Genomic DNA, 18,550 nt, shown 5'->3' with positions numbered 1-18,550 from the left:
CCTTATGTTTGCACCAACACCTTCCCCTACCCCCCCCCCTTTAAACATTAAATATGCTAATATACTCCAGGGTCTTCTGTTTTTCTAAACAGCACCCCATAAACCAGGGAGTGGGTCAGAATAGGAAAGGGCATTCAAATTTTTATGGCCTAAGACTTAAAGAGTTTCCCAGGCCCAGGCTAGTGGGCCTTAAGGGCTGTTGACAGGATGTGATACTGTTATAGAAATAAAGACAAACACTGAGCTTTCGTTTTTCTCTCAGAACCAGACCATCTTCATGGCATTAGTATTTAAGCATTGATATACTGACTGCAAGCAAATCTGAGATGTTATCAGTCACTGTCATCCCCATCCACCTACATGCTCTGATTTGGTCCATGTCCCAGAAGGGTGCACAAGAGGAGTAAACACCCAGTTAGAAACACTAAACATATTTGCACACTGTCCTGAATTCTCCTTCAAACTATTGGTATATAGCTGTGGGTCTTCTAAGGGGTACGTGACACAGGAGAGGGCTAAAGGCTAGTGATGTTTTAAACTCACTGGCATCTAACAGTTTAGATTTTAATTTGTTTAAAAACAAAATTTTGAAAAAGTATTTAAAAATACCTGACATCCATGGGGCACCAGGGTGGCTCAGTTGGCTTAGTGTCTGACTCTTGGTTTCTGCTCAAGTCATAATCTCAGGGTTGTGAGATTGAGCCCCGTGTTGGGCTCTATGCTGGGCAAGGAGCCTGCTTAAGATTCTCTCTCTCCCTCTGCCCCTCCCTCTGCTCTCTAAAATAAATAAATCCTTTATAAAATAAAAAAAAAAACAATACCTGACATTCAGATCAAAACACTAATCCTTCTAATCAGAGAAAACAATTTATATCTACATGAAAATTACTGTGTCACTAATCCTAGGATATTAAAACTGGAAGGGACCTTAGAAAACCACATGAAAGCTACAGATAGCCTCCCAGAAAAATGCATATATATATATATATATATATATGCATATATATATATATATATATGCATATATATATATATATACACACACACACATATGTGTAATTTTCTTTCAGAGGATTCAAAGACGTGGCCATTCAGAATTCCAAATTAAGATTTCTTCATTTAGGGATGCCTGGGTGGTTCAGTGGTTTAGTGTCTGCCTTCGACTCATGGGCGTGATCCTGGAGTTCTGGGATCGAGTCCTACATCAGGCTCCTGCAGGGAGCTTGCTTCTCCCTCTGCCTATGTCTCTGCCTTTCTCTGTGTTTCTCATGAATGAATAAATAAATCTAAAAAAAAAAAATTTAGTCCCATAGCTTTACTCTACAGATAAGGATAATGAGGGCCAGAGAGAATAAATGGTAGGGTACTTTTAATAAAAGTTGTTTGCTGTTTTTGTTTTTTGGGGTTTAAAAATGATTTTTAATAAAATAATTTTGTAGGGTTTTTTTTTAAAGATTTTATTTATTTGAGAGAGCGCACAGAGTGAGAAGGAGAAACAGACTCCCTGCTGAACAGAGAGCCCGATCATGACCTGTGCCAAAGGCAGACTCTTAACCAACTACGCTACCCAGGCACTCCTAAAAGTTGTTTATAGAAAAAAGAAAGCATAGTTGGATAGAAATTAAAATCTGAACTATTAGATATTAGTGAATTTAAAACATCTTTAGTTCTTAGCCCTCACCTACATCAAAAGAAGTGGCTTGTTTTTTTCCAGGTTATCAAACAAGAAGACAAAGTTTACCCTTCTTGAATAATTATGACAACTTATCCTTTTCATGTCAAGGGTTACGTTTTCCTTTTTCCTAAAAAGCTATCAATTTATTTCCTTAAAAAAAAAAAAACCTATTAGTGAATTAGCTCTTAGTTTCTTAAGACTTTGAAAAGCAGAATTCTAACCAGTCTTCCTCAGTTTACCCCATTTATTCTCATTCCCATAAATGTTCATATAAAGCTAAGGCAGATATTCATTTTGGTTGTTTTTTTTTTTAAGATTTTATTTATTCATGAGAGACACAGAGAGGCACAGACACAGGCAGAAGAAGCAGGCTCCATGCAGGAAGCCAGACGTGGGACTTGATCCCCGGTCTTCAGGATCAGGCCCTGGGCTGAAGATGGCGCTAAACTGCTGAGCCACCCGGGCTGCCCATATATTCATTTTGATACTTATGTAAGGGATCAAATGAAGAGATCAAATCAGTATATAAACATCTCTCCCATTCTCTAAAAGGCAATTTTGCATATCTTGTGTAGCCCTTGTTTGCTTAATAATCTGTTTTATTAAAGTTGAATAAACAGATTTAAAACAATTTTTTAAAATATTTTATTTATTCATGAAAGACAGAGAGAGGCAGAGACACAGGCAGAGGGAGAAGCAGGTTCCATGCAGGGAGCCTGATGTGGGACTCGATCCCGAGTCTCCAGGATCACGCCCTGGGCCGAAGGCAGACGCTAAACAGCTGAGCCACCCAGGGATTCCCCCCCACCTTTTTTTTTTTTTTTAAAGATTTTATTTATTTATTCAAAAACAATTTTTTAAACTTAAATTCAGTTAAACATATAGTGTATTATTCGTTTCAGAGGTAGAATTTAGTGATTCATCAGTTGCATATAATACCCAGTGCTCATAACATCATGTGCCCTCCTTAATGCTCAGCACCCAGTTACCCCACCCTCCACCCACCTCCCCTCCACTGACCCTCAGTTTTTTACACCAGAGATTTTCTAAATCATCAGGGTCAGATGATGAATTATCATGAAGTGAACGCACTGTTTAACTATCACCTCAGTCAAAAGACACATTACCACCATCTCATATGCCCCCTTTCATTCCCTCTCTACCCCAAAGTAACTTTTGACTTTTACCAACCCTTTTTTACTCTGTAAAAAAATAGGATCATATATTTGCTTTTGTGTGACTTCTTCAATATTACGTAAGAACCATCCATATTGTTGCAGGTCATAGTTTTATTTTGATTGCTGTATAGTATTCCTTTGTATGACTATACCACAATTTATTCATTCAACTGATTAATGGCCATTTGAATTGTTAAAAAGACAGATGATCCTCTTTGAAATAAATGTTCCCTGCAATCACCCCTTGACCAGAGAGGGGTGAGTAGAGAATAGTTATATGAGCCTTAAGAAATATGTTGACAAGAAATGGGTAAAGGAGAGAAGAAAAACAGACAATGCGTATATATTAGTTTAGAGAAAGTGGAAATTATTTTTCTATTAAATTTGTAGACTACACAAGAGTGAAAATTTAAATTCGGGGGGGGGTTAGAAAAATTCAACATTCAGTTCAATTAATATTTTAAAAATTACAGGCAATTTACTTGGTCAATAAATTTACCATTGCAGTGCTTGCTTTGGCAGCACATATAACTAAAATAAATTTACCATTTCAAAGTAAGGAAACATTAGGATTATTTTCAATAAATAATAAAAATATAGATTTCACTTCTAAGTTATTAATACCTAGAAGAAAGAAAACAAAAAGGGGGGCTGAAGAAGAGAACTTCATTGAAGGAAATCCAACCAAGTAACTAAACTGACTAGTTTCACTCTAAACAAACTGATTAAAAATTATAAACTTCAAAAGGGTGCTCTGCACTGGTTGGTGATCCTTGCACTTCCTTAGTAGCTTGCATGACCAACCTCTGAGTACTTTTGGTCTTTTTCTTCTGACATTCTCCAGTCCTACACTCCCAGAACTGATGCCTGCACTTCAGAAATTGCTCCCACTCTGCAAGTCCTCTATTTTGTGGGGAGAAGAGGATAGCTCTTGTTTTCTTTTTTAAGGCCATCCCTCCATCTAAATGCTCAAGCCATAAATTTAATACCTTGATTCCTCTCTCTTCTGCATTCTCATATTAGCACAAAGCCTTGACATTTCTACATCCAACATGTTCTCAAATCCTGGTCATTCCATCTCCACTACCACTACCTTAGTCCAAGTCACCAAGCTGTGTTACTAGCCTGCCATGGCCTCTTACTGGTCTGCTGCTCACTTGCACTGTTGCCCCTCTGAAAAGCTCTTCATCTAATAGAATGACGTTTAAAAATGTCATGTCTCTCCCTGCCTAAAAAGGTTCATTGGCTTCCTACTGTACTTAAAATCTAAACCTACGTCAACCTCACTTCATGCCCTGATTCCCCTGGCTCCTGGGCTCATGCCGCAGCCTCCATTCAGTTCCCAGAAAATAACTAAACTCACTGCTGCCACGGGTCCTCAGTACACACTCCCTGTATGGAGAATGTTCTTCCCAGCCTCCCTGTTTTCATTCTTCACAGTGTTAGATCTTTTTCCATTCTTTCTCAGGGAAATATTCCCTTCTCAGATGATCCACCTACCCCAGCTAAAGTAAGTAGTGACCCCTCCTCTATGTATTCAGGCATCTCAGCACAATGTTATTTTATTCGCCTTCTTATTGTCTGTCTTCCCCTTACTACAATAAACTCTGTGAAGGTAGGGACTGTTAATCTTGCTCACCAGTATATTCCCAGACCTAGCATAATGCCTGCCATTTGCTCAATAAATGTAAATAAAGAAATGGAAGGGAAGAAAAGGAGAGAAGACAAGATCACTTCTTATTCCTTATTCCCAGCCAGGTTAAGCCACCATCCTCTCTCACCTACACTGCCATAGAAGCCTGCCTATCAGTCTCTCTGCCTCTAAGTACCCCCTGCTATCTATACTCAACACAGCAAAGTGATGGTTTTAAAAGACGGATCATTTCTCTGCGTAAACCATGTTCTCCATCTCAGAGTAAAAGTCAAAGTCCTTACGCTAGCTTACAGGTCCCTACATGACCTCAGCCTGTTTCCTCTGACTTTATTATTTGTCCCCCCAGCTCACTCTGCTCCAGTCACACGGGCCCCTTTACTGTTCTTTGTACAGGCTGGGGACACTGAGCCTCAAGTTTTACCTTAGCCATTCCCTCTGCCTGTAAGACTCTTCCCCCAGATATATTTCTAGCTAACTCTTACCCATTCCAAATTTTGGCTCAGTAGTCTCTACTAAGCCTGTCCTATCCTTTGTATTTAAAATTGCAACCTCCTCACCCCCCACATAGCCCCTTTCACCTTTTAACATGTCATATGGTTTTATGTTCTTTGTCCCCTCCAACCTCCACTAGACTATTACCTCCGTGAAGGCAGAAATCTTTGTCTTGTTCATTTATGTATCTCAAGTCCCTAGAACTGTGCATAGAACATAGCAAATGTTGAGCAAATATCTGCTGAATCAGCTGATGAGTCAATTTCAGTGAACTCTTAGTTAAAATATGCTTTTCAGTTCACAAGCAGCTATCACACTTTTTTTTAAAGATTTTATTTGTTCGTTAGAGACAGAGAGAGAGAGAGAGGCAGAGACATAGGCAGAGAGAGATGCAGGCTCCCCTCAGGAAGCTTGATGGATCTCTGAACTCCAGGATCATGCCCTGAGATGAAAGCAGAGCTTAATTGCTGAGCCATCCAGGCATCCCTATCACATTCTCATCCTTATTGCATGCACAGTAAACCACAGAAGAAATTTCTGTCTATCCCTGGAAATGCTAATAAACTATTATTTTAGTATTTGGTGAAAGGATATGGCTCTGAAATTCCTCAAGTTTTCTGGGCCCAGTTGATTTAACAAACATTTTCTAGATACTTAATGCCAGACACTGCAAGCTGCTGGGGTTACAAGGCTAAGACAAAGTCCTCCTCAACAGGGCCTCAGTCCATGAAGTGGGACAACCATACAGTAACGTATGGTTCATATACAGAGAGGTTAAATGCAAAGTTTTCGTTGGAACAAGAGAGGTGCCTAAGTTGAGAGGCTTAAGAAAAAGAGGATAAAGAAAGCATGTTAGAAAACATAACACCTGAGCCACATCTTGAAGGTGGACAGATCAGGGAAAGGCATTTCAGCCTAAGGGCAAACAGGCTATTTATGGAAGCCAGGAGAATGTCTGCCCTGTGTAAAACATGATGGTAGGAAAGAGTTAAAGACAAGTGGATGGAGAATACAGTGAAAAGGTAGAGGTAGCCGGTCCTCAACGGCTTTATGACACTATCCAGGAGAGGAGGCAGCTTTTGAAGATGTGAACAGGTGTATGACAATTACCTTCTGTGGAGGATAGACTGGAGAGGCAAAAACGAGACCTCGGACAGTCAGAGGCTGTTGCATGGTTAAGAGAAGGCGAGAGGGCCTGGTCAAGAACAACGAGGAGAGGGATGGATTCAAGAAGTATTTACTTACTTTATAAACTTATCCTGGTCATCAAACAGATGTAGAGAGTGGGAAAGAAATCTAAGGTTTCCGGTTTAAGCAACTGAACACACAATTCACAGAGGATAATCGAAGGCAGAAAAATTTACATAAGAAATAGAAGACCCTTAGGAAATCAGAGCGTTTTATTGAACTCCAGCAGCAGGGTGTTTGGGAGGAGGAGGGCAGAGGATGGAACCCCGGGGAACCACGAGGACTGAGGCGGCGGTAGGCAGAAAGAGTACAACAGAGCCGTGGAATTCGTCACCAGCCTGCGCTGCAGACCCGCAGGCCCCGACCTGCAGGAGGGAGGGCACGCCGCAGGAGGCAAGCGCAGGGACCCACCCGCGCAGCTCGCGATCCCACCCGGCACCTGCGGAGCACTACCGCTACGGAATCCGGCAGGAGCGAGGGTGCCCGCTCGCACTGCCACAGCTCTGGCGCCTGCGCTCTCAGAGCCTTGTGACACCTGAAGGGCAGGTAATGAATGGGATGAAGCCTGGCGATGTGGGCAAGGATCCACAGAGTTTCACAGATCATATTCCACCTGTGGCTGCCCTCTGAGAGAAACGGGAAGAGCTACCCAAAGGCCTCACCTTCATACCTGCCCTCCTCTACGCCACCACACCCCGCTGCTCTCCACCCCACATCGTCCCAGATAAACTAACACACGGGGCCAAGCAGGTGGCGGAGTCTAGCCCTGCGCCCACGGTTCCCTCCCCTCCCCTCGCCTCGCCTCTCCGCTACTCCCAAAACACTTCCTCTCTCCCTTCCGGAAGCTCGGAGGCCCCACCCACTACCGCAACGCCTGGCCTTAGCCAATGGCCTGCTTCCCAAGGAACGTTACCTCTGACCTCGGGGCTCATCAGACAGTGGGACAAACTCCTCGCGAGAGGTGAGGTTGAAGCTGCCTCCGCCATCTTGGAGATGGGAGACGGGCGATGGCTGTGGTCCTTCTGCTAATGCAAACAACAAAACGGGCACAGTAGTCAACGCGGGGGAGCTTATCATCACAGAAACTGTTGACCAAAGCTACAGAAGGAGCGAGGGTGTCAAAGCGCAGCGCAGCGACATCGATAGCCGCTTCTGCTTGCGGGAGCGGCAGAAGTGAAGTGAGTGGAGGCCGGAAGGATGGTGCAGTCCTGTTCCGCCTACGGCTGCAAGAACCGGTACGATAAGGATAAGCCCGTTTCTTTCCACAAGTAAGTACCCCGCGCGTCTCGCGGGGCTGGCCCAGCTCGGGCTGGGGGCGAGCGGCCGGTTAGGCTCGGGGGCGGGGCCAGCTCGCGTGCGCGCGAGCCCGGATGAGGGGCGGGGTGGGGCAGGGGCGGGGCCAGCGCGTGTGCGCGCGAGCCCTGATAAGTGAGGCGAGGCGGGGCGGGGCGAGGCGAGGCGAGGCGGGGCGGGGCCAGCGCGTGTACGCGCGAGCCTCGATGAGCGGCCGGGGCGGGCCGGTCCTCCTTGCGGTCCCTAGTCCCAGTCCCCCGTCCGCCCGGAGGCGGGTGTACCCGCCTGGGTCGGAGCTCTCGTGCTGCCGCCTCCGGCTGCGCGTGGCTGCCATGGCCGTTTCTTGCGCTCGGGAGTCGGAATCCACGCCCGGGGTTCGTCCGCTGCCTGCCGTGGGCGTGTCGGCGCCCCGGGAGCGGCGTCGGTGGGCCCCGCGCGAGCCTCTGCTCTGGGGTAAGAGGGCAGCGAGGGCGTAGTGGCGCCTCCTGAGTCTGTACGGAGCCGAGACAAAGGCTGTGACCGTGACGGAGCCGCTCTTTTCCCAGCCTTGGCGTGCCTGGGAGGCCAGCTTCGCAGCAACTCCGGCTTTCGGGGAGGACGTGTGCACTCAGTGCCTAGGGGCCCACCTCGGGGGACCTCTGGGGGTCGGAGGGAGCCTCGGGGACGGCCGGGACCTCAGTTGGCGCACAGCGATGGGGTCCCAGGTCCGCACAGCTGGCACGCCCCCGAGGAAGCCCTGAGCTGGGAATCTGCCCCACAGGTCCCGGGGCCCTGATGGCTTTGGCGGCTAGAGAGGCCTGTGGGAGAAACGACCTCGTGATCATCGGATGTCTGCAAAGTGGGACTCGATGGCATTTTCATTCCGCCAAATAAAGTGTTTACAGACTTTAAATTATTATAAATATGATTATTATTTATTATTACCAAACCGATGGCAAATTATGGGAATTATTCGTAAGTAAATAATTACAAAAGCAAAATTTAGGTATTCCGTCCGTTTTTTTTGGTGGGGTCGTGCGTAACAGGGGATGTGGGTGCATTTTATGCTTAGTATAAGAGGGACCCAGGGAAACGAGTGCCTTACCACGCAGATCTGAGTGTTGATTGATGGACCACCACCACCATCCCCATCCTGCCCTCCACCTGCAGGTGGACGACTGAGAGCACCTAACACTCCAGGATCTACTTCAGTATATCCTGAGATTACTTCTTTATTTGTTGGAATTTCTGAAAGCTGATGGATTGACTTCTAGTTCTTTGAAAGTGTAGGAATAGATCAGAAGACGGTGACATTGTTACATTACAGCCAGCTCTGCACAACCCCGTTTCTAATCAAAGAATTTAAAAATGTGGAAAACCCTTCATTGATACTAGAAACTAAGGATGGCGTTCACACATCAGAAATAGTTTCTGCTGGCTGTCAAATGATTGGGTCAAAGGAAGAGCTGATCTGCCTCTCGTTCTTACCCATAAAGAACAATTTTTTGGAAATAGATGGGAATTACCCTCACAGAACTCCATCATGAACAGCCTGATCATTGTAGTGTGTAAGACAGGAGGCCCAAGGGGCTGAATTTTACTGGTGATGGCTACCATCTGTTGTATTTCTGGAGGCCATTTCCAGCAGAGATCTTCTACCACTTTCTCCATGGTGGCCCAGTGGCAGCAGCTGTTCTGGGCAAAGAAAAGAACTGTCCCAAAGATTGGTTAGTTCTTCATGATAGCAGAGTCCAGCTCTGGCATACTTTATGTAGAAGAGAAGCTAGAACATGGAGTTGAAGCATCCTTTGGCTTTCCAGTTTCCCCATTTCACTAGTTACTTGACTTGGAAAAGTAAAATCACAATAAATATAAACCCTTTCTAAGCCCACTTTTCTGGGCCAGATGGACATATTCCAGTTGATTTCGAGGTAAAATAAGATCAATAATATTCTTGTGCTGGAATTAAAAACAAATCAGAAGACTAAAATAAATTAAAACTTTTATTTTTTAAGTTAAAAAAAATTGGGCAGCCCCGGTGGCTCAGTGGTTTAGTGCCGCCTTCTGCCCAGAGCGTGATTTGGAGACCTGGGATCGAGTCCCACGTTGGGCTCCCCACATGGAGCCTGCTTCTCCCTCTGCCTGTGTCTCTACCCCTGTCTCTTCTCTCTGTGTATTCTCTACCCTTGTATATTTAGATGTGTGTGCAATACCTGTATCACTTAGTGAAAGTTAGTGAAAATAAGTTCTTCATTTATTTGAAAGTAATGGAGGGAGACCAGTGATAGTACTGCACATGTCCCTTGACTTCCACTTCCAGCTTCCCATCATCTCCTCTTCCCATTGCATGCATCTGTCTGCATGGCTGACCTTCAATATGTATGTTTTTACATTTTGTAAATTTTTAATCAGCCTGTCTTGTTTATATTGTTTGCATCATTGTTTCTGACATTCTCGTAACCACCCTGTGATCAAAAGATTCCTATAACAAATACTGCTTTTTATTTTTAAAAAATTTTTAATTTAAATTCTAGTTAGTTAACATACAGTGCAATATTGGTTTCAGAAGTAGAATTCAGTGATGCATCACATAGAACACCCACAAATACGGCTTAAAAAAAAAATTCCATGCTGAGAGGGTTGACTTCTATGACACCCTAGTAGTTGGTCATTTTATTTATAGGATCTTTAAAACATTCTTAACTCAGGTGAATAAAGGCACAACTAAAAACCATCCAAAAAAAAAAATTGCAGAGCTAGTGTTTTAATCAAATGTCCCTTAGCTTGTAAACAGCAATATAAAATGGTTCTTTCCTAAACATGAAAGTTTAGATGTGTTTTTTTTTTCTTTTAAAATAAGGTCAGAGAACTGAATTATCTCTTCTTCTTAGGTTCCCTCTTACTCGACCCAGTCTTTGCAAAAAATGGGAGGCAGCTGTCCGAAGGAAAAACTTTAAACCCACCAAATATAGCAGTATCTGTTCGGAACACTTTACTCCGGACTGCTTTAAGAGGGAGTGCAACAACAAGTTGCTGAAAGAGAATGCTGTACCCACAATATTTCTCTGTACTGAGCCACATGACAAGGTAATGTGTGTTTTAATATAATGGATTTTCTATTTATAAAATTCATGTTTTTATTGTGGAAAATTGAAAGTAGTATAAAGAAAATAAGTGTTACCTAGAAGCCATCACTGGTAGGTAACTCACTGTCAACAATGATGTACTTTTTAAAACTACAAAGTGTAGTTTATTAAAGTTAAATATACTCACACTAAGAAAGTCAGTCTAGCTTTGTAAGTTACTTTAAGGTCACTCTGTACTACTTACGTGTATGTTGATAAGTTTTGGGTTTCCTTTTTCAGTTCCAAAGTATTTCCCCCTCAGTTTAAGTGTTTCGTATTTAATAAAATCTTATCATTCTCTTTTTTGCATCCCGTTTTTACTTTAGGTGAAAAAGTATAATTAAAACTTAAATTTTTTTGTTTTAAAATGTTTCTATCTCAAAGATTCACAAAAAAGTCTTTTTTTTTAAATCAAAGTGTAATTGACACATGATGTTACATTAGTTTAGATGTACAACATACTAATTAGACAAATCTACATATTATGCTGTGCTCACCACACTGTAGCTGCCATCTGTCACCACACAAAGCTATTAGAATACCACTGACCATCTTCCCTATGCTATATCTTTCATCCTTGTGACTTGAACACATAACTGGAAACCTATACGTTCCACTCATTTTTCCCATCCCCAAATCCCCTCCCCTCAGGCAACTATCACTTTGTGCTCTGTATCTATGGGTCTGTTTCTACTTGTTTGTTTTTTCATTTGTTTGTGTTTTAGAGTTCACATATCAGTTGAATCACATGGTATTTGTCTTGCTCTGACTTTTTTCACTTAGCATAATTCTTTCTAGGTCCATGCATGTTGTTGAAAAATGGCAAGATCTCATTCTTTTTTATAACTGAGTAATATTCTTTTTTATAACTGAGTAATATTCTAATGTGTGTGTATATATGTATGTACATGTATAGATATATGTGTATATCCTCCCCCCCCAACATGCACACACAGAACATCTCTATCCATTCATCTATTAATGGACACTTGGTTTGCTTTCGTATCTGGGCTATTGTAAATAATGCTACAGTAAACATAGAGGTACATATTTCAAATTAGTGTTTTCATTTTCTTTAGGTAAATACCCAGTAATTATAGAATTACTGAATCATATGGTAATTCTATTTTTAAGTTTTTGAGAAATTTCCATACTTGTTTCCACAGTCACTACACCAATTTGCACTCTCACCAACAGCACATATCCTTGTCAACACTTGTAATTTCTTGTCTTTTTGATACTAGTCACTCAGATCTAAAGTGATAACTCATTGTGGTTTTGATTTTCATTTCCCTGATTTGGTAATATTGAGTATCTTTTCATGTGTCTGTTGGCCATGTGTATGTCTTTGGGAAAAATACCTGTTCATGTCCTCTGCCCATTTTTTAATTGGATTTTATATTTCTTTGGTGTGGTGTTATCTAAGTTCTGTATATATTTTGGTTATTAACTCCTTAGCAGATATAGTGTTTGCAGATATCTTTTTTGCATTCAAAAAACGTTATTTTTATTTTATTTTTTAAAAGATTTATCTATTTTAGAGGGAGCACTGGGGAGAAGGTCAGAGGAGGAGAGAGTATCTCAGGCATACCCCCTGCTGAGCACAGAGCCCCCCATGTGGCCCCCCTCTCATAGCCTTGAGATCATGACCTGAGCCAAAATCAAAAGTGGGACACTTATCTGACTAAGCCACCCAGGCACCCCAGCACTAGGTTGCATTATAATTTGGTTGATGGTTTCCTGCACGGTGCAAAAGCTTTTTGTTTTGGTATAGTCCCAATTGTTTATTTTGCTTTTGTTTTCCCTGCCTGAGAAGACACATCTAGAAGAATGGCTCTAAGGCTGATGTCAGAGAAATTACTATGTTTTCCTTTAGGATATTTATGGTCTCAGGTCTCCCAGTTAAGTTTTTGTTTGGTTTTTTTTTTTTTAAGATTTCATTTATTCATGAGAGACATAGCGAGAGAGAGGCAGGCTCCATGCGAGGAGCCTGATGTAGGACTTGATCCCAGGATCATGCCCTGAGCCAAAGGCAGATGCTCAACTGCTGAGCTACCCTGGCATCCCTCCCATTTAAGTTTTTAATCCATTTTGAGTTTAGTTTTGTGTATGGTGTAAAAAAGTCCAGTTTCTTTTTTTTTTCATGTAACTGTACAGTTTCTCCAGCACCATTTATTGAAGAGTCTTTTACCTAATAGATATTATTTCCTCTGTTGTAGATTAATTAATTAACCATATAAGCATGGGTTTATTTCTGGGCTTTCCGTTCTATTCCATGGACCTATGTGTCTTGTTTTTGTGTCACTTTTGATTACTACAGCTTTGTAGTATATCTTGAAAATTGGGATTATGATACCTCCCGCTTTGTTGTTTCTCAAGTGTGCTTTGGCTGTTTGGAGTCTTTTGTGGGTTCTGTACAAAATTTTAACATTATTTGTTCTAGTTCTGTGAAAAATGTTGTTGGTATTTTCATAGGGATTGCATTGAGCCTATAGATTGCTTTGGGTAGTATGGACATTTTAACAATGTTAATTCTTCCAGTCCATAAAAATGATATATCTTTCCATTTATTTGTGTCATCTTCAATTTGTTTCATCAGTGTTCTGTAGTTTTTAGAGCATAGGTCTTTCACCTCAGTTAAATTTATTCCTAGGTGTTTCATTCTTTTTGGTGTAATTATAAATGGAATTATTTTCTTAATTTCTCTTCCTGCTACTTCATTATTAGTGTATAGAAACACAACTGATTTCCATATATTAATTTTGTATCCTGCAACTTTACTTATTACCTCTAATAGTTTTTTGTTGCAGTCTTTAGCATTTTCTTTGTATAGTATCATGTCATCTGCAAATAGTGATAGTTTTACTTCTTCCTTACCAATTTGGATGCCTTTTATTTCTTTTTCTTGTCTGACTGCTATGGCTCGGACTTACAGTACTATGTTGAATGAAAATAGCAAGAGTGGACATCTTGTCTTGCTTCTGATCTTAGAGGGAAAACTCTCAGTTTTCACTACTGAGTGTAATGTTACCTGTGGGTTTTTCATATATGGCCTTTATTATTTTGAGGTATTTTCCCTCTGAGCCAGCTTTTTTGAGACTTTGTCATAAAAGGATGTTGAATTTTGTCAAATGCTTTTTCTGCATTTATTGAGATGATCATGTGATTTTTACCCTTTGTTAATGTAGTGTTTCATATTGATTTATGAATATTGAACCATCCTTGCATCCCTGGAATAAATCCCACCTGATAGTGGTGAATGATCCTTTTAGTGTATTGTTGAGTGTTTAATGTATTGTCAAATATGCTCGTATTTTTGTTGAGGATTTTTGAATCTTTCTTCATCAGGGATTTTGGCCTGTAGTTTTCTTATAGTGTCTTTGTTTTTGGTATTAGGGTAATGTTCGCCTAACAGAATGTATTTGGAAGCTTTCCTTTCTTTTCTGTCTTTTAGAATATTTTGAGGAGAATAGGTATTAACTCTTTAAGTGTTTGATAGAATCACCATCTGGTCCTGGACTTTTTTGATTACCTTTTCAATTTCATTACTAGTGATTGGTTTATTTATACTTTCTATTTCTTCCTGTTTTGGAAGAATGTGTGTTTCTGAAAATTTAACCATTTCTTCTAGGTTGGTCCAACTTATAAAAATGTCATTCTTAAATTCCACAGGGGTTCTTTTAAATTGTTATTTGTAGTTACTAAACTTGAACCTACTTTGCATTATTGTTGTAGAAGGAAGATCTTCTGGAGCCACAAGAACAGCTTCCCCCACCTCCTTTAACACCTCCCATTTCCCAGGTTGATGCTGCTATTGGATTACTAATGCCTCCTCTTCAGACCCCTGATAATCTCTCAGTTTTCTGTGACCACAACTATACTGTGGAGGATACAATGCACCAGAGAAAAAGGATTCATCAGCTAGAACAACAAGTTGAAAAACTACGAAAGAAGCTCAAGACTGCACAGCAGAGATGCAGAAGACAAGAACGACAGCTTGAAAAATTAAAGGAGGTTGTTCACTTCCAGAAAGAGAAGGACGACATATCAGAGAGAGGTTATGTGATTTTGCCGAATGACTATTTTGAAATAGTTGAAGTGCCAGCATAAAAAAAAAAAGATATTTGTATTGGCTTTTAATGGGGCAACACCACACATCCTCTTCTAGCCTATAAAGGAGTTTCATTTGAAAAAATAACACTTGATTACTTGTATAAAAACAATTCAGAATATTTTTTTAAATAAATTAGATATATACTGTAAAATTGTAAAATTTTTGTTTCTAATTTCAGGGTTTTTACATTTTAACAAAATATCTTAAAAGTTAAAGACTAACCTCAGAACTCCAATATAAGTTGGTTTCAAATTGAGTTTTGTTTTTTGGGTATTTATAGAAATGTAAAAATGAGAAATAAAGTGAATGTGAACAGTATAACAAGGACAATTTAAGTTTAAAATTTAAAATTAATGCAGGTTATTAAAAGAATTTAGTTACATTGTAAGTCAGAAGTATAGGTCAGATCATGAGATGTAACTTCTCAGAAAAAATATATATTCTTATTCACATATTCTTATTTGTAAAGTCAGAAGATTTATCTTTCTTAATCACTTATCAAAAATAAGTTGACAAGTCAATACTTCAAAAAATAAATTGGTTATCTTCAGAGCAGAAAATGAAGAGTCATTCTATACCTAGTCAATGTAGGTAAATAAGGATGAATCATTCTTTAAAAGTGGGTTTGCCTTTTTTCCCCACTAACATTATTAAACTAGAAGTGTATTTCCAGTGGAAGAGACATTCTTCAATAAAGTAGGCATTGTTATTAAACAAGTAATAAAAATGGGGGCCTGATCCATAGTATGCCTTTTTCTTTCATTACCCCCAAGCTTAAGGAGCATCTGGTTCCCAACTGTTGTTATATCTGTATACAAATCTCTAACAAATGTGTTGTGTCAGTAGAGTTTGATTTCTACTGTAATATGATCAATTGATTTTGGTCACATCTTCACATTAAAAAAGGATTTCTTCACTTTTAACACAAGTTAGAAATTATATCCCATTTATTTAACCGAGTGATTTGTATTCCAAAGCAACCTAATATGTAGTGTTTGTTATTGAACGTTGAGATTTAAACACTGAAGTTTCTGTTCAAACTATGAGTTGTGTTCTGACGTGAGAAGTTTTAGTTATATATTTGAAATGAAAATATGTTCTGAGTAAACAAATACTGCCTTAGGAATTATCTACTTAGATTTAGAATAATTATTCCTATTATAATTATTTTACATTTCAGAATACACTGAGGTAGTTGAAGAACAGGTCTTCTAAGGCAGTATTAAAAATATGAAACAATGACATTCAAAAGTGTCTTTTGTACATGTGGTTTTCAGTGTAATTTACTGCTATGCTGCCAGTGGATGATACCTTGATTTTTTATGAACCAGTATTTCAAAAATAGAAAATTATAATGAGAAGATTACTTGAAGTTATGTGGTCTAATGCATATAGAACTAACTCTAATGAATCAGAGGATGTTTTCTAGTTATTCATGGATCTCATCACTGTTTTGGAAACCCATGAAGTAGTGTGTGTATGTGTCCCCAAAACTAAGAATCCAACATTGAATTGTGAAAGTGGCAATCCCAATTACTTAGCATCTTTACATTATGATTTAACCTGGAGTTTCTTTTCCTAACAAACATAAATCTCTATTTGGAAAGAACTGAGCAAGCAGCATGTATACCAGCTGTTTGCATTTAAATAAATTGTCATAGTTTAACATAGGGAGTTTGAGGTACAGGTGGTTATTTCTGAATATGAGCTATAACATTTGGTGAATGTTTTAAAAATTTATTTTGTCTACTGTATTGTTTATTTCATTGCCACGTAAAGGAAATAGGTTCTGTTCAAGCATGTTGAAATTCAGTCTGGAACAAATGTGTTGGGGAGATTTATGTGAACTGCAGCATATTCTGAAAGATTACATTTATTTTAAGCACATACAGTAACATCCTAAAATTTCCATCTATGTGTGATGATGTAATCTGGCAATAATGATAAGTAACTTTCTTAATAGAACTGTTAGGAAAGCATATAAAATCATAGAATTTTAGAACTAGAAGGGACTTACAAATGATTGAACAGTAGCATAACTTCCAAACCTTGCAGAAATATGTTTGTAAAATATCCATGACAAGTCATTTACCATTTACATTTAAGCAGTTATTCTTCTGAGATTCTTTAAAATGGGTTTCTGGTTTAGGATAGAATTAGTTGCCATTCTTTTTAATACTTGGTTATAGTGGAAATATAATCTTCACTTTGGACTGCTTCATAGTTTGAACCATCAAATTCTGAGTTAAAGACGTTTTAAAATTTTGTAAAATAATTTAAATGTTTAGTAATTGTATACCTGTTATGTGAACTAAAAATAATTCTGTTATTGCAGTAAACAGTGTAAAATTATTAGCAGAACTTTTTACTTGGAAGTCCAAGCACATGAGATCTTTCTTTTCTAACTATAATTTGTGTAATCCCTTTCTTAGAAGTGTGACAGTAATGATGAAGGCATATGAAAGTTTCACTTGATATGGATTTTTTTGGTTCAATTAATATTCTCTGATCATCTTTAGTTATTAAAAAAATATACATACATATCCAACACTTATGGCTTTTATAAAGTCAGTAGTAAGCAACATAAAATAATAAAAGTGCATATGATCTGTAAAATGAAAACTCCTGTTTAATGTTCCAGAATTTTTTAAAGACAGCCATCCATAAATAGCATTTAAAGGAAAAAAGAGCTGATTTACAAATCTGCTTGATTATTACTCTTCCTGATATTGGCAACCATGTGAATCAGATGACCAGTGAGTAAATAGCATTGCTCTTATGATGGTAACTGGTGTTTCTGAGCATTATGATTTTATATATTGTGTACTAAAATACAATCCTTGATGTGAAAAAAAATATCAAAAGGCAAACAGTGTTTTACAAACAAGCAAAAAGGCAGTTATAATTATTGTACTTAAAATAATGGAAAAGTTTGCTCTTAAAATTTCATGTCTTGATATCTTTTTTACCTTGGATGTTGTTTTATTCTATTGAGAATTTTTTCTGAATGATAAAATATTTTTTAAACTCAAATCTATTAAGAATTTATATTCTTTTCTAATTCATAGTATTTGGGGTTTTGAGATGATCAAATTTTCATTTTTAAAATATCCTAAGGGATATGAATAAATGTCCTTTCTTTTAAACTATTTTTGGTGAGACAAACTATATGATATTAACAATAGACAAATGGCTTCTGGAATGGCTGCATGTTCACCCTAATTACCATGATTGGTTAGAAAAAAAATTGTTTTTAAGAACCATTTAAGATCTCTGCATATTATCTTAAGGTCATACAGCAAATGAAACATTCAAGAAAATCTAAACCTCTAAAAGAATTTTAAGAGCCTATGGTATTTATGCCACAACTTATTCTTGCCCTAAACCACTACCATCACCACCGCCCGTCACACACCCCCCACACACACACACACACAAAGCCGAGCGCTACAGAAACTCCATTCTGAGTGGATATGGCCAAGAAGACAATGTTCACTCCTCAAGTACCCACTCAAGTCTTGTGGTATCTCCCAAGGAAGAAGAGGCAGCCAGTATTTCCCATAGCCCCTTAGATTTGTGTTTCAAAGGCTAATCTGTAGGCAAGTGCAGCCAAAATGTCAGGACTCCCTCCACCCAGCTTCCACTCGGGGTGGAGGAGTTACCTCAGGTGCAGCAGGCCAAGAGTACCAGGACTCTGATCACCCTTTTCCTAGGTGCTCATGGGGTGACGTTTCCATGTCCCAGGGAGGCAAGCCAAGAAGACTAGAAGCTACCATCTCCATTGAGTTCTGATCATAAAGCAAGCACATTAACCCTGGAGAAGCAGATCATGGCCCCTACCAACCATAGCTA

General features: G+C 39.4%; 1 protein-coding gene across 1 annotated transcript; it reads left to right on the top strand.

Moving 5' to 3' along the window:
• The first annotated feature begins 6,028 nt into the window (after positions 1-6,028).
• Positions 6,029-17,690, top strand: THAP1 (THAP domain containing 1). Its single transcript, XM_055335228.1, has 3 exons — positions 6,029-7,455; positions 10,351-10,546; positions 14,320-17,690. The coding sequence occupies exons 1-3, from the start codon at positions 7,385-7,387 to the stop codon at positions 14,692-14,694; spliced, it is 642 nt and encodes a 213-aa protein (XP_055191203.1). The 5' UTR covers positions 6,029-7,384; the 3' UTR covers positions 14,695-17,690.
• Positions 17,691-18,550: the final 860 nt, after the last annotated feature.

This window comes from Nyctereutes procyonoides, unplaced genomic scaffold (assembly GCF_905146905.1).
Source record: "Nyctereutes procyonoides isolate TBG_1078 unplaced genomic scaffold, NYPRO_anot_genome, whole genome shotgun sequence".
NCBI classification, from domain to species: Eukaryota; Metazoa; Chordata; class Mammalia; order Carnivora; family Canidae; genus Nyctereutes; species Nyctereutes procyonoides.
Note: the sequence above shows the minus strand (reverse complement) of the source record. Positions and strands in the feature narration are given on the sequence as shown.